We start from the raw sequence: 14,360 nt of genomic DNA, 5'->3' as shown, positions 1-14,360 counted from the left end.
CATCTTTCCTGCCCTATTTCCACAGGTCGTGGAGTGAGGCTGGGGTGAATTTTTGCCCCCTGCTTCTTCAATCTCATTCTAGCTGATTTGGATTTAGCACTAACTCCTAGTGCGTTGGGCAGTTTGAAGATTGGCTATAAAAGTATACGTTGGTTGGCCTACACAGAAAATATGGTCCTGCTTGACTACACGTCCGTGGGACTACAGCAATTGCTTGATGCTTTTGGAGAATATGCAGAGCTAAATGATCTAATAATGTATCCATCTAAGTCCCCTATCATTTGTTTTTCTCTGCCTTTGAAGAGAGGCCTACTTTTGGGTGGCCTTTAAATGGAGTTTTGGTTCCTGTTCTATCGGAGGTGAAATATCTGGGCCTCATGTTACTCTCTGGCCCCTCAATGACACCTATTCTAGAGAGGCTAGGGCACCCAATAGATCAGTTGTGTTTCTAGATGAAGAGGTTGTCTCTCAAATGCTGTAGGTTCTCTATTGTTCCTGTTTGGTTTTATAGGAACAACATTGTTCTGATGATCTTATATGGCCTGGAGTCCGTCCCCCGGTCCTGGACTATAGATTGGGTGAGGATTGAGGGTCGTCTTTGGAAGAGAGCATTGAATCTGCCCCAGTCACTCCTGATGGATAGTCCTTGTTAGGAGGTTGGCCTTTCCTCATTGGCAGCTCATTTGGTTTTGGACTGTAGACTTTTGTCTCTCTTTGGGCACATAATCTTACTGCAAAAAGCATCTTTGTGTGAGGATCTAGCCTATCATATGGATTCTGGGGTCTCTCCTGTTTTAACGCAAATGAGAGCAATGGTGATAGAGATACTCTCTAAAATTGGCCACCCAATTGAGGATGTTATTAGTAATCTTCTTAGAATCAAGAAGGCTATCTTGGATCGGGATTGGGAACTCACAGTGGATACTATGCAAAAGTCTTTGATTGCCCCATCTTTATCAATCAAAGATAACCCTAGAGGTAGTTTGCCTGTATATCTTACCCGTATACCCAACTCTAGTTGGAGACAAGAATTTATTAGATTCAGGTTGAACGTTATCTAACGGGGGAGTTTCAAGGGATTAGGGCCATGGGCAATACAAAGGGTGTTGAACCGAGTGGAAATGTATGTGGAAAGGTTGGCTCAGTCACTTAAGCATATCCTGGTTGAATGTACTGCCCTCCAGACTCTAAGTTTGAGACACTTTTTGCGTTTTGTAGGGTGTGAGGAATGGCTCACCTCAGTCCCATTTTGGGAGAGGCTCGCTTCCGGACAGGAAGTTCATCTTGTTATTGAAGTTTTAAGGTTTCTTAATGTGCTTGGTTTTATTAAATTGTGATCATGTTTTGATTTAGGTTTCCTCTCTTCCTTTGCTTTATTACTTTTTTAAATTCTTTTTTGAATTACTTTTCCTATTTTATTTTATTGCATTACTTATTTCACTCCGTCTTCATGGAGATCATTTGCAAGTAAGATGAATTTGTTGAATTATTTTACTTGTGACTTTTTTCTTTTTTCTCTTTCTCTGTTTTGTTTTATTTGGGTGGGTTGTGTTCTATATCGTCTAAACAATGTTTTTTTTCCTGTATTAAAAATTGTGAAAAGTCTTATAGATTATAACACAATAAATAAAAGAAATAATAAATACCACATGTAGCAACTCCCTCCCCCATTGGTGGGTAACCACGGGCATGCCTTATTTCCACAGATGAAATATGTTCCAGATAAGTAGCATATCCATCCGGAGAAAATGTCGAATTAAGGTTACCAAATGTAACATTATTAATTACCAAACTAGAGTTAGCGGACAGGTAATACTGGCATCTGCTGGTTCCCATGAACACGGATCCTTGGTTAATATAACACAAGACACCCACTGCCGGGGATGATAGGTGCAGGGCAGCAGATTTTCGGTGTACCATGTTTGGGTCAGGGAAATTTGGAGGCCCCATGAATCCCAACGGGGACTGCACATCCCTGCAGGGTTTTGGGCCTTGTGACTAGGAGACTAACTTGAGATCCAATCATAGACGACCCCCCCCCACTGAAAAGGAATTGATGGTATAGAGTATCGCAACAACAAATCCTGGGGCAAGTGGCCACATACCCATCAATCAGTTACGTTAAAGATGCACGCATACTGCCAGGGGAGGTTCAAATATGTATTTTCACTGTGTACCCAGGGCTGGGCTGTAGGCCCATCCATCTCGTGACATGTTGTTCGAGAAAAGCCCCAATAATCACAAAATGCATAAATATCTATATTCCAACAACATTTATACTGGCAGTAATATAGTACAACACATGTCGATGGTTCTCTTCAGGCTTTGAGCCATGTCCTCGGGACAATATGTCATGGGTTGCAGACAAAGTTCCTTTACTAGATCGCTGAAGTACGTAAGATACAACACACGGGCTGAGCCTGTTCTATAGACCAGACCTCCCATCATAAATATGTAGGTTCTGTAGCACAGCAAGTCTCAATGTTCCAAAGTTCCACCTCCCTTGTCAAGTTTCCAACAGCGAAATCCACAGTACACAGTTTTATGGTCGACAGATCCACCTACCAGTCCAAACTAGAGATGCTGATAGCACCAGAGTCACACAAATATCAGAGTCATAGTAACAAAAAGCATGACCAATACGTGATAACAGCAAGGTCCATAACCTGCAGGCACTGGGCATTTAGCAGCAGTGACATTTACTCTCTGCCATTGTATCACCTAGTCAGAAGGACTCATCGCTGTTGGGGGGACACATCCAGAAGTGAGTGACTTGGCCTGTTGGGCCTTTGATCAGAGCTACTGACTATCGGATAACCTCCTGCAGAATCGCAGGGAATACCTCTACCTATTAACGGTTGTGTGGAGATGGTATGCCAATAGAGAAACTCACTCAGCGTCGAACCTTCCTGGACCTCGACCACGTGCCAGAGGAGCCTTATCAACAGCTGTAAAAGAGATTCAGCAACTGCGGATCCCTGTTCTGTACGTACGAATATTGTCTGATGGAGGGCGGTGACCTCGCTCTCAGATACTGATCGCTCTGTCCCAGGAACCCAGGAAATATCTGATACTGATACACATTTGGCAGCATCACTGGCGGTGGCGTTGGTGGTGCCAGTGGTCAAGGGGAGCCAGTCCACGGAAGATTGGTGGCCAGTGAGGTGATGTTATCAGCTGGGGCAGCGAACTTGCAGCAATGTGCCATGTGAATCCAGGCTGGCATGCTGACATACTTCACTGCTGAGTTGGTACATAACAAAACTTGAAAGGGACCACTCCATCTCGGCTGAAGTGCAGACATTCGCTGATGGACTTTCGACAGGACCCAGTGTCCTGGGTGCAGAGGGTGGCAGGGTCCCGTAGCCAGTTCAGGCAGACCTTCGTGAACCTGAGCATGAAGAGATTGAACAGGTTTACCAATATTTCATCTGGTACCATCTTTCAATGATAGACTCTGCATATGGGAGACTGCTGCAGGTGCAGTTCCCATCCTCATAGAGTGACGAGTAAGAATCTTGTGGGCCAACACCTATGTTTACTCTGGGGATTGTTTCTCATAGCAAACAAAACAGGGCATGGGGACACTTTAACCCAGCCTCCTTACACACTTTTGACAGCATTAACTTGAGGTCATCATTTTTGCATTCTACTTGTGCACTAGAATGAGGATGATAAGCTCAGTGGAATTGTTGTCTTATCTCTAAAGATTTACACACAGCCCTAATGACCCGACCCGTGAAGTGGGTAACTTGGTCACTGTCTATGCATAGTGGCAATCCAAACCGAGATATAAACTCAGTTTACCCAGTAAGTCTAATCCAAACACATTCACAATGGAACAAGGGCTCAGCAAGAAAGCAGATTGGTCGGAAATTGGACCTATCATGACCTTAAGCAAAGTATACACACGATGAGGTATTGGAGTCTTTCCTATGCCCACTGTGTTAACTACTTCAGCAGAATTACTCATTTGTGAAAACTCAGACGTTTTTAAAGTGGAGCGTGATGCTCCCTTGTCAACCAGACATGACATTTTCTGACCTGCAACAATACAGTCAACATACAGGGTAATAGGATCAATCAAAACGAGTGGTGTAACAAGTTCAGGGACCACTTGGTAATCCTAAACATCGGTCGATAGCACTGGCGGTTGAGATGGGAACCTTGTCTTCTCTCTTGGTGTGGTTGGCTGCCCGCCTCGACTTTCATACTGAGGCTGATGTGAATAGTCAGCTTTCTAGTGTCCAAGCTCTTTACAATAGCTGCATTGGTCACTATACGTGTTGGTGTAATACCTTTCAGCAGTTTGCCCTGGCCCAAATGACTGAGGCGCTCCTCTCACTCTTCCCCATCCCCACCCACACCCACCCAGAGCGGGGCAAAACCCTCCCCTTCCTTGGGGAGGTTGCAAACAATGTATCTGCAATGCCATTAACTTGGCCTCAGTAGTTTCTTTTTTTTCTCAACCTTTTCATGAAAATGATGTGCCGCCAACATAACTTCCACTATTCCCTTTCCTTCCCATCCTTTCAACACTGCCTTAATTCCTTCGGACAGTTTTGTTTGCAATCCCATTACAAACTGTACCACCACAGCTTGCGGTGCTAACTGCATCGCATCCACAATCCCAGAATACTGTTCAAAGTATTTCTTCAGACGTTTAAAATACTCCGCTGGATTTCCTCCCTTTGCTTGCTTGCATGCATTAATCTTTGACCAATTGGTCTTTCGAGGACAAATTTGAATAACTGTTTGCACCAGCATATAAGTAAAGGCTTTCAAATCTCTAGTGTGAGCCAGTTCTTCAGCTGGCCAGTATGCGCAGACTTCAAGCAACGTGAATGTATCTGTGGCAGTGCTGCTCGTAACAACTAATTCAGATCAGCACAAGTGGGGTGATAACAGTCAATAATTGATAATAGTCAATAATGACCTGCAATTCCTCCTGAAACTCAAAAGGGTCTTCTTGTATCTTTGGAAAACTTTGAACAATATTAAACAAATAAGGAGCGCTCCGTGGGGCATATACAGTCACTATAGTTTCTCACCTTCCCGGGAGCTGTCTGAGCGGGAAAGAACTAGCAGTGGTATTACATTTTGTGTTCGGAAACTCTCAAACATGCCTGAGGATGGCAAAAACAGGTTCGAGATCTGAGCCCATAGCTGAGGAGTGAATAGGCTCTCCATAAAATGCATTGGCGTGGACTGGAGATAGGTTGAAGGTTGGGAGAGTCTGGACTAACTACTCACCTATCATGTATTTACTTAAGAATAGTCAGGTTATACGTGTCCAAAATACCTTCAGGACTTTTTTTTAACGGGGGCTCTCCTTGTAGTACTGGATATCATTGTTTGTACCCAGCCTTATGGGCTGGAACCTGCAGGTTTGATTGCTTGGTTTTGTAAACTTTTAACTGCTCCTGGTGCTTCTCTTGAGTTTCGTTTAATGCCCAGGTCTTAAACTCAGCTTGCCTCTTCGTCACTCGGGTATACCAGTTGAGATAACTGTCCAATTGCCGTTGGTGTACATATGTACCTTTCTTCACTGGCACCATTCCGCAAATTCGTTATCCTGTGTAAATCAAATGTACCTTCCTGAGGAAAGTATCTAGGTGGCTCAGTCTATGTGTATTTGTGCCCTTGTTCCAGATACATACGTGATTTTGGCAAATAGTGAGTAAACATTAAGTGTGCTGACTCCCTTTAGGAGGAAGCAACACGTGTCTAGGCTGCCCTGACCCCATTCTCTCGGGGGTAAGACAAGATATGACTTATTATGGAGCCAGGTCTGTTTTTATCTCTGTCTGCATCAGGACACTATAGAGTCCTATGGGACTCCACGGGAATGGAGACTAACATTTTCTGGTGCCTGACAGACCAGCCCGCCGGGACTTGTGATGTCCCGGTGGCACTGGGCTATCAGGCACTGGAAACAGTGTTACAGTCTGGCCGCCGGACTTGTAATGAGGCCCAACATCTTGTTCCAGGATGTCTTTTCCAGTGTGTGGGGGCTTAGGCATGAGTCATGGCGGGAATTGTTATTAATGCCAGTACTGGCGCTAATAAATATGTTCCTGAAATCTTTGTGTATTAAAAATACCCTGATGACCAGCTAAATAAGATACAGAATGGATTGAGAATACAACTCATAGTTGCAGATATCTGAATTATTAACACTAAGGGCCTCATTACAACTCAGGCGTTAAGGGTTAACGCCACCGTTAACCCTTAACGCCTGATTCTGATTTTAACGCCTGCTTTTAGCAGGCGTTAAAATCCATGGCGCTAACCTGCCATGGTGCTAATTACGCCGCCGTAATTTACGGCGGCGTAATTAGCGCCTTCCCCACTCCCATTATGCCCTATGGGGCAAAAATGGGAATGGGGAAGGGAAAATGGGAAATGGGGATTTACCGCCCCACTCACCTTGGAATGGGGCGGTAAATCCGCCATCCACCATGGTGTAAACGGAGTTTACACCATGGTGGTAAAGTTGGTGCACTTAGCACCAAGGTTGTAATGAGGCCCTAAGTGAAAGAACGTACTAACAGGACAAGCCTTTTCCACTTAAATAAGGCTTTCATGAAACGAGAAGCATTCTTTATTTGTTTTCTTTCTAGCAAGGGATGCGTTGCTGAAAGGTCTATTAGAAGACACGAATAAATACATAAGCACAGTTCCTGTACTAACCAATGATCTCATAATATCTCGTAGGGTGCCTTACTCGCATAATATATGATGACTCATCTAATAATAAAACGATAAAAACTGGAGTGATGTAAGAGACACACTCTGTTCGCTTTACCTTAACCCAGAGGAGCTTGTGGAGGCAGGTTACAAATATGACGGCTGACAAATGTACATGAATCGTAAAATGTGGACAAAAGCGACTGAAGTCATATGAAGAAATTACAACATCAAAATATATTTCACTTTCCCCTTTTGCTTTATCTTTTCCTGCTCCGAACGATACCCTGCTTTCCTAAACTAGTTTATTGAAATGATTGGTTTCATTTTAATTATGTGTTTCTCTTCTTATGATTATATCATATGCATTTAACTTGTATGCACTGGCTCAGGAAGGGCTGCAAAGATGAAAATGTAGTACATCTTTAAAAAAAAAGGGTCTCATTTTTATGATGTGGATCAAATTTTTCCAAATAAATTGTTGGTTTCTCCTCCATAATATTAAATGTATTCTTTAGGCCTCAGTATGAGTCTGGCGGTGGATCCAAATACTGTTCTTTTTCTACCTGATTATGGGTTATGAAACCCATAGAATATGAATAATGCCTTCCGGTGAGTAGAGGTATCCCTTCTGCTCATTTCATCATATTGCTTTAGACTCTTTTGTCAATTCTCAAGCACTGTGGGGCTTTACAATGTTGAGTTATTAAAACCCATAATGAGGTGGTGAATTGCCATGACCATAGACAGCAATGGTAATTCATTTTGGTGGAATAAGCACTGTTAACATTGCAAAACTTTCAATGAGGCCCTTTGGATTTGCGAACTGAAAGTGTGCCATCTTTAAACATGTTTTACTCATGGAACAAGCCGAAGGTGAAATATTGTGTTTCTTTGATCCTATAAAGCATTTCTCATCAGCTCCTTCCTATGTTGCCCCTTCAGGTATGTGTTTATCATCCAGAAGGGATACCAAGCACAGGAGACCGGGCCCGAAAGCTCCATCATCACCAAGGTGAAGGGACTCTCGCATTCAGAGGTGGCTGGTATTGGAGAGAAGGTCTGGGATGTGGCGGAGTATGTGAAGCCCCCTGAGGTGAGACCTGAACCTCAGCAGTGGCAGGAGGGGACAACATTTCAAGATGACCACACTGAAGCCTGAACTCTATAGTTGATAGTGTGAACAGCGGGTGAAGCCCTGTGCTGCGAGACATTATTTGCAGCCTGCTGAATTGGCAGTGATAGAGGGGGCTAATTTGCAAAGCTGGGAGACTGGGCTCTGGAGCAGTTAAGGTGGATAGGATGCAGAGGCTTGGGAGGTGAAACCTAAGTTCTGCAGTCATTTAGGCGTTTTAGAAAGCTCCCAGAGAGGACACCTCAACTCAGCAGTGATTTAGGAAGATAGAATTCAAAGCCCTCGGAGGAGAGGGAATTAAGGTAAAGTACCCAGAAAGTGAATACTGGAGATAAATGGTCACTTGGGAGTAGACAGATATCCCTTAGCTAAGTGAGGACCTGAGCGCAAGGGCATGGAGGGAGGAGTTAAGGTAGCTTGGAACTCATTATGTGCCGCAACTCAAATGGAGGTCTAGACCTCAGTGTAGGCTAATTGGGGGGAGGGGGGTTGAAGGACTTGGACACAAAGCCCCCTTCCACGCCATCTGCTGGGTTAGGCTTGGGGTGCAGTAATACTTGCAGTAATACTTTATGATGGCAGCAAGTGAAGTTCTTAGAAGCAGGGCTTCTAAATTAGTTTAGTGGTGGTCTATTGGTCTCCCTTGTTGGTTTTTGTCTGTTTTAGTTTTCCCCGTGTTGGTTTTCTGGCTGTCTTTTGATTCATTCTTTTTCTAGGTCATTGTATGTTTTTCTCTTTTTTTCCTCTATCATCTTACTGTGTCTCTGTAGTCTCCATCTTTGCCCTTTTAACTAACCTGCCTCCCGCATGCTACTCTGTTTTTCTCCCTGTCTCCTCTTTTGACTGTATGATTGTACCAATATTTGCTATATGCTGTGCCACTGTCTCACTCTATGTTCTTCTGGGTTTCTCAATGCCTTGCGCTTTGCTCATTTGGATATCTATCCATTTCATTTTTTGTTCATATGGTTGTACTTCTATATCATGGTTCTGCATCCATCTTCCTTTGGTTATATTGGTCACACTGTTGGTTTTTTCTCACGTGTCTGTCTATCCATCTAATTCCTAGTCCTTCTGGCTGTCTGTTTGCCTTAAACCTTCCTTGTCCATCCCTCTCTTTGTTATATCTCTGCCTATCTCTTTGGCCATCTGATTCCCTCGGCTTCATTGGCTGCCTATCTGACTGTCGCTGTGTTGACTGTCTCCTTGTACTTCTACCTTCCTCTGTAGGGTGGCAGCATCTTCACCATCATCACCAGGACTGAGAGCACTGCATTGCAGACGCTTGGCCGGTGCCCTGAGGTAAGAGGGAAGCAGTAATTTAAAAAATCAGGCTGGCTATAATAGTAACTAAGAAGCCAGATCTTAACACTACTGGGTCATCCTTAATTAAAAGTGCTGACCTGGAAGACAGTGAGCAGGACCCACTATTTGTTTAAGTGATGGGTGGCAGGGGCGCTACTCCGGGTCCCAGCTGCAGTAAGCTCAAACAATCCAAAGTTGTTCTCCTCCTAGCGCGCTTCCATGCCTCAGCAATCATCAGGGAGGCTGATTGGATGCAGGTGTGCAGGGCTGAATCCCTCTGGTATGTACCAGGCAGTGGCAGCAGGGAATTCTGGTAACTGTAATGTAGAGCCAGCCAGGATCCAACTCTCCCCCATTTTCAATGTTAGGCCTCAGTAGCGCCACTGCCACCCCTGTCTAGACTTGGTTTTCACAGCTTACACTTCCCTTCCCTTATATCAGGGTGTCTTCCAATGTCATCTGTTCTTATAGCATGGCGTCTTGTATCATCCCCTGCTCCTCTCCCTCAATAGAGCCTTCTTCTGCTTCAGTTGTTGTTGTCTGGTCGGATCCCTCCTGGACCTTCCTCATGCCTGAATGTGGCTGATGTATTTCTCTCCCTTTCTTTGGGTTCTTGTCAGGAAGACTATATTCTTTTTTTGCCCTGTCACAGGCCCTTCTTTGCCTATAGGTTGCAAGTGGGGGTGGTGTGGGGGGGATTTTTGCCCTCTGGTTCCCTTCTCAGAAGGTTTGAGTTTCTATTCTTGGCTTCCAGCCTCTTGAAAGGCCCCAACTGAAGCACTTTCTCAGTCTTGAAACTAGTAGCTTTCCCCAGCTGCTCTGAAGCTTAAACCAGCATCCTTGTCATTCTTTCCGTGGGCGGCTTCCACAGTCCTGCTTGCAATCGGGGGAGTTGAGCGTTCGGGTGTGTGTACACCACAGCTTCCTCTTCTGCCGTCTTTCTGTGAACCCCACACTTCTGAATGTGCAGAACTCTGTCCTTGCATCAGTGAGTCGCTGAGGAAGTATCTCCTCCGACTCTTCCTCTCACTCTCTATCTCTGTCTCTTTCTCTCTTATCGTTCCAGCAGAGGCTCTGTCCCTCCCCATTCTCACCCCATTGTTTAACTGCTACCGGTTCCATGTGTTAATTCCGCCGCAAAAATATCGCAATGCAAAAATATTGCCATATTTTTGCAGTGAAATTCACACATGGACGCTGCGGGGGACACCCCTGAAACCCCTGCATAATTTTTTAATGTGCGGGGGACACCCCCGCAACCCCCGCTCCCACATGATATCCCCAACAAAAATATCACCTATGGCGAGCCAAACGCCCATATCTACGTCGATATTTTTGTTGGGGATACTGTGTAGTGATACCTCCCTACCCGGGTTTTACGACTAATTCAGATCGGACAATTAGGGAACATTCATGATTGCCTATTTCTGCTCAGAGCAAGGCTTCAAAAGTCAGAACGAGGGTCAGCGCCATCTTAAATATGTTTGGTTCATGGACTTTTTTGTGAGACTGAACAGTTCTGCGTCTTCTCTGTCTTTCCTGGCCTGCTAGTACAAGAAGATTTCAGGAGCGAGTCCTGTGCTCTCTGATGTCCCTACTGAGAGGAGTAAGTGGCTCACCTCTCCCTACATCGTTCTCAAGGTTTAAAAGTGCTGCAAGGTCTGGTATAATCTATAGTGATCATTTTTCCACTGCATCTGCTTTGTCACTAACCCGGTTTCTTGTCGCGTCTCCTAGGCCCCGAACCTGTATTGCAGGAAAACTTTGACATTTTGAAATTCATGGTCATTGTTCTCTGGGGCCAGTAATCCATTCCTTTCCTTCTAGTTCCACTATAGAGAGATCTGAGGATACCGTGTGATCCCACCCCAGCCACCCTTGCAGAGGAATCGGAGAGATAGGAGCCTGTCCATCCCCATCCCCAGCTGCGCTCCACCCTAATACATTAAGACCGTTTTTGGTGCAGCCTCACCACTGCTCTCATAGAGTTTTATAATTAGCTTGCCAGCCTGGGAAATGGAGCATAGCCCAGAGCTGAGAGGGCCTCTGCGAATGGAGAATGAAAGTAAATACTAATAGTACCAACATACATACATAAATGGACTGAGTGAGTCTGCATGGACTGAGAGTGCTTGTATGCAGATTACATTAGGAGTGCCTGTGTCTATCGCCAGTGTCTTTGTGTGTTATGCAAGGAAAGTTTTGTCATCGGTCTTCGCAGTCAATTCTCATACTGTGATCACAGAAAGCAAGAACTGGCTTTACTGAGAGAAATTAAAGCATGCTGAAAACACAGATCCTCAACCCCTCACTTATGTGCCCGTCAGCCCTCTTTACTCGTTTATCAAACTTCCCTTCCCTTCACCGTCCCGATCTCTTTTTGGCCCTCAACATCATCCCGTATATCGCCGCCTCTCTTTCCTCGCATTCTCCATCTTATTCTCACTTGTTCCCATCCCCTATGTGCTGATTATTCACACCAGACCCTTTCTGTCTTTGCTTTATCTCTCAGTCTGTGCTCACTCTTTTTATCTCACATTTTTCTCAAGTTCTTTCCTTTCCACTTCTTTATTCACTTTTCTCTCTCACTCTTTACATGTATATCAATCTCATGTCGTCTGTTAACCCTTTTTCTAATGCTGCATGCATCTTTCTTCTTCCTTGGATCTCACATCACTTATCTCAACCTCAGCATTTCTCTTCCTCTCTCCCACTTAGATCTCCCTGTCTTGATCCTAATCCCATTCCATAAACTAATTGATGTTCTGCTACCTTCTATTGGCAAAGCAATGCATATATAATACCATGCAGTAGCTTTCTAAGTCGCATTTCATTGAATGGTAGCAACCACTCCCATTCTAAATTCCTCTCTCACCTAACACTCATTTTTCCCCCTCTGTCTTTCTCTCACCCTCTCCCCTCCCCCTGCTCCCCATCTTCCCTCCTTCCTTGATGCCCATCTCTTTCAGAGCAAGAAAGTTCATAATGCCAACTGCAGCTCTGATGCGGACTGTGTGCGGGGCGAGATGTATATGCTGGGGAACGGTAAGTGCTTTCCCTAAACGTGTGTTGACCCATTATCCATTGAAAGAAATGGCCACTCATTCTGCCACAGTTAGGCGCACCCCTGTGGGAGCCATCGCACAGAATGCTGGGAGAAACCTTTGAGGGACATTGCAGGAGACAACAGGAACCCTCTGATACCCAGTGTAAGAGGCAATACTTCTTTTATATGTGGGCTTAAAGCCCGTGATGTATTGCATCCAAATACATGTGACTGCACTAACCTCCCCTTTCGTTTAACAAACAAATGCGTTATGAGAGCTGTAGTCATAATTAATATTTATTTAACAAAAGCTACGATGTGCGCACTGATGCCCATGGGCGTGATGCGTGTAATAAAAACGGAATAATAAATAATAATAATAATAATAATAGTAATAGTGCGCCTAATACACACTATTGAAACACGACGACCCGGTGATGTGGAGTAATCTGGGCACCTCAGAAATTGGTGGTGATTTGGTTGTCGTGACTTAAAAGCCTTATTGTAAAGAATGATGTCATTTCACAAAGTCATGAGGGAAGCAGCCTGGCAAAGCATGCCTTTTGACATCATTCTGGCATTACAGAAAGTAAATTGACATGAACGTGGTACCTGAGGAAATCACAGGCCAATATTGAACTAAATCATGTGTTAAGTCTAAAACTGATAAAAAAAAGTTGTAGAAGCAAACTCAAGGCAGTGACTGGAGTTTCAAAGTAGAGCATCGGCGCCACGGCTACAATTGCTGGTGGTTAGCATGTCACAGAACGCCTCACCATCAGTTATTTAGTTGTTTCTGCGCAACGGTGGACGGCATCCAGTAGGTCTGCTGATATGAACTCCAGAGATGTGCTAGATGGCTCCTACGAAAGTTAAGGTTCTCAAGCAAGGCCGTGCAAGGGCTTCCACTGCTCTAGACAAAGTGGCTTTTGGCTGCCTCTGCCTAACAAAGGGCCAGAATGTTTCTTGTTGAAAAAATGTGTTGCCCCCGTGATGATGGCATGTTAAGCACTGCTTATCATTGCCTTACAATAGAGAAGTCCCTCGTCACAGGAGAAAAGCAACTGGAAACCATAGGCGTTGCAAAAGGAGGCCCATGACTGTAAAATGTTAAATGCCCTTGCTTATTCATTCTCTCACTGGTTCATGTCTGCTGTACTGCTCAGAGACAAAAGACATATCTGAATTCTGACATGACACATACCCACAATGCAATGTTCCTACTGGGGCACTACCCACTGCCATGTTAGTCCGTTAAGAAATGTAGTCTGGCTGAAAATCCACAGTTTAAAGTGCAGTAATGTTAGGTATTCTGTAAAATAAAAATGCTCATCAACCTAAGAAATTGGAACGTTGCATTTCCTCTTGCTTTAATTTCTCTTTAAATTGTATATTTTTTTTAAAACATTTTTTTTTACTATGTGCACCTTTTAAGTGAGGCACTGGAGCCCTCCGAAGTGGCTTACATTTAATAAGTAAATAAATATATAGGTAAAAAATAAAAATGCAACTAAAAAGGGAATAAAAAAAGTAAATAAATATAGGGGAAACATTATTCACCAAGGATTGCTCTGGATAATCATTACTATGACATTGCATTGGGTCATGGGTCGTCAGTCAGGCTGTGTGGCACGGCTGTCATAATATAATTCTTGACATTTTAAGAAAAAGCCTCAACATGCATTGCGGTGGGGTCAACATGCACAGTGAGTAATATCAAAAGTCTGTCAGATATTTCATTTCTATCACTTTTCACGCAAAGATTGCTTGAGGTGTACATGCGCTCTTCCCTTCGGAATGTCCATAATCCTAAACTATTGCCATAATCTTGCTTCCCTAAATAGGGTCTCCTACACCCCCTGGTACAGCAGTAAAAGAGATCTTCATGTAAATGGGTCACTAGTATCGACGGAGACAGGTTCCTGGCGTGAATGTACGAAGGTCTTTCAATGTCTGAGTGGACGCAAACCGGGAATGTGTTCCCTTTTCCTTCCTTACAGTTTGCCTATGTCTGCACTCTATAGAGCCAGTCAGTAAATCATCTCCCCACCATGAGGTTTGGTGGGTGTTTTTGTCAACCTCAATGATGCCGTAGAAGCTTATTTATTTATTTTTTTAATTTTTGATTTAATTGTATAACAATTTTTACAAAACAGAAAAGCATTAGTAAACTCCTGTCTACAG

The 14,360-nt window shown here is 44.1% G+C and overlaps 1 protein-coding gene across 1 annotated transcript in view; it reads left to right on the top strand.

Moving 5' to 3' along the window:
- LOC138493019 (P2X purinoceptor 2-like) overlaps positions 1 to 14,067 on the top strand; it is a 155,523-nt gene extending 141,456 nt beyond the window's left edge. The window contains exons 2-5 of the mRNA XM_069620268.1: positions 7,636 to 7,786; positions 9,056 to 9,127; positions 12,100 to 12,175; positions 14,021 to 14,067. Of these exons, the coding sequence (XP_069476369.1) occupies positions 7,636 to 7,786; positions 9,056 to 9,127; positions 12,100 to 12,175; positions 14,021 to 14,067 (346 nt within the window). The remainder of the gene's footprint in view (positions 1 to 7,635; positions 7,787 to 9,055; positions 9,128 to 12,099; positions 12,176 to 14,020) is intronic.
- Positions 14,068 to 14,360: the final 293 nt, after the last annotated feature.

This window comes from Ambystoma mexicanum, chromosome 10, assembly GCF_040938575.1.
Source record: "Ambystoma mexicanum isolate Mex_15411 chromosome 10, UKY_AmexF1_1, whole genome shotgun sequence".
Lineage (NCBI taxonomy): Eukaryota > Metazoa > Chordata > Amphibia > Caudata > Ambystomatidae > Ambystoma > Ambystoma mexicanum.
Note: the sequence above shows the minus strand (reverse complement) of the source record. Positions and strands in the feature narration are given on the sequence as shown.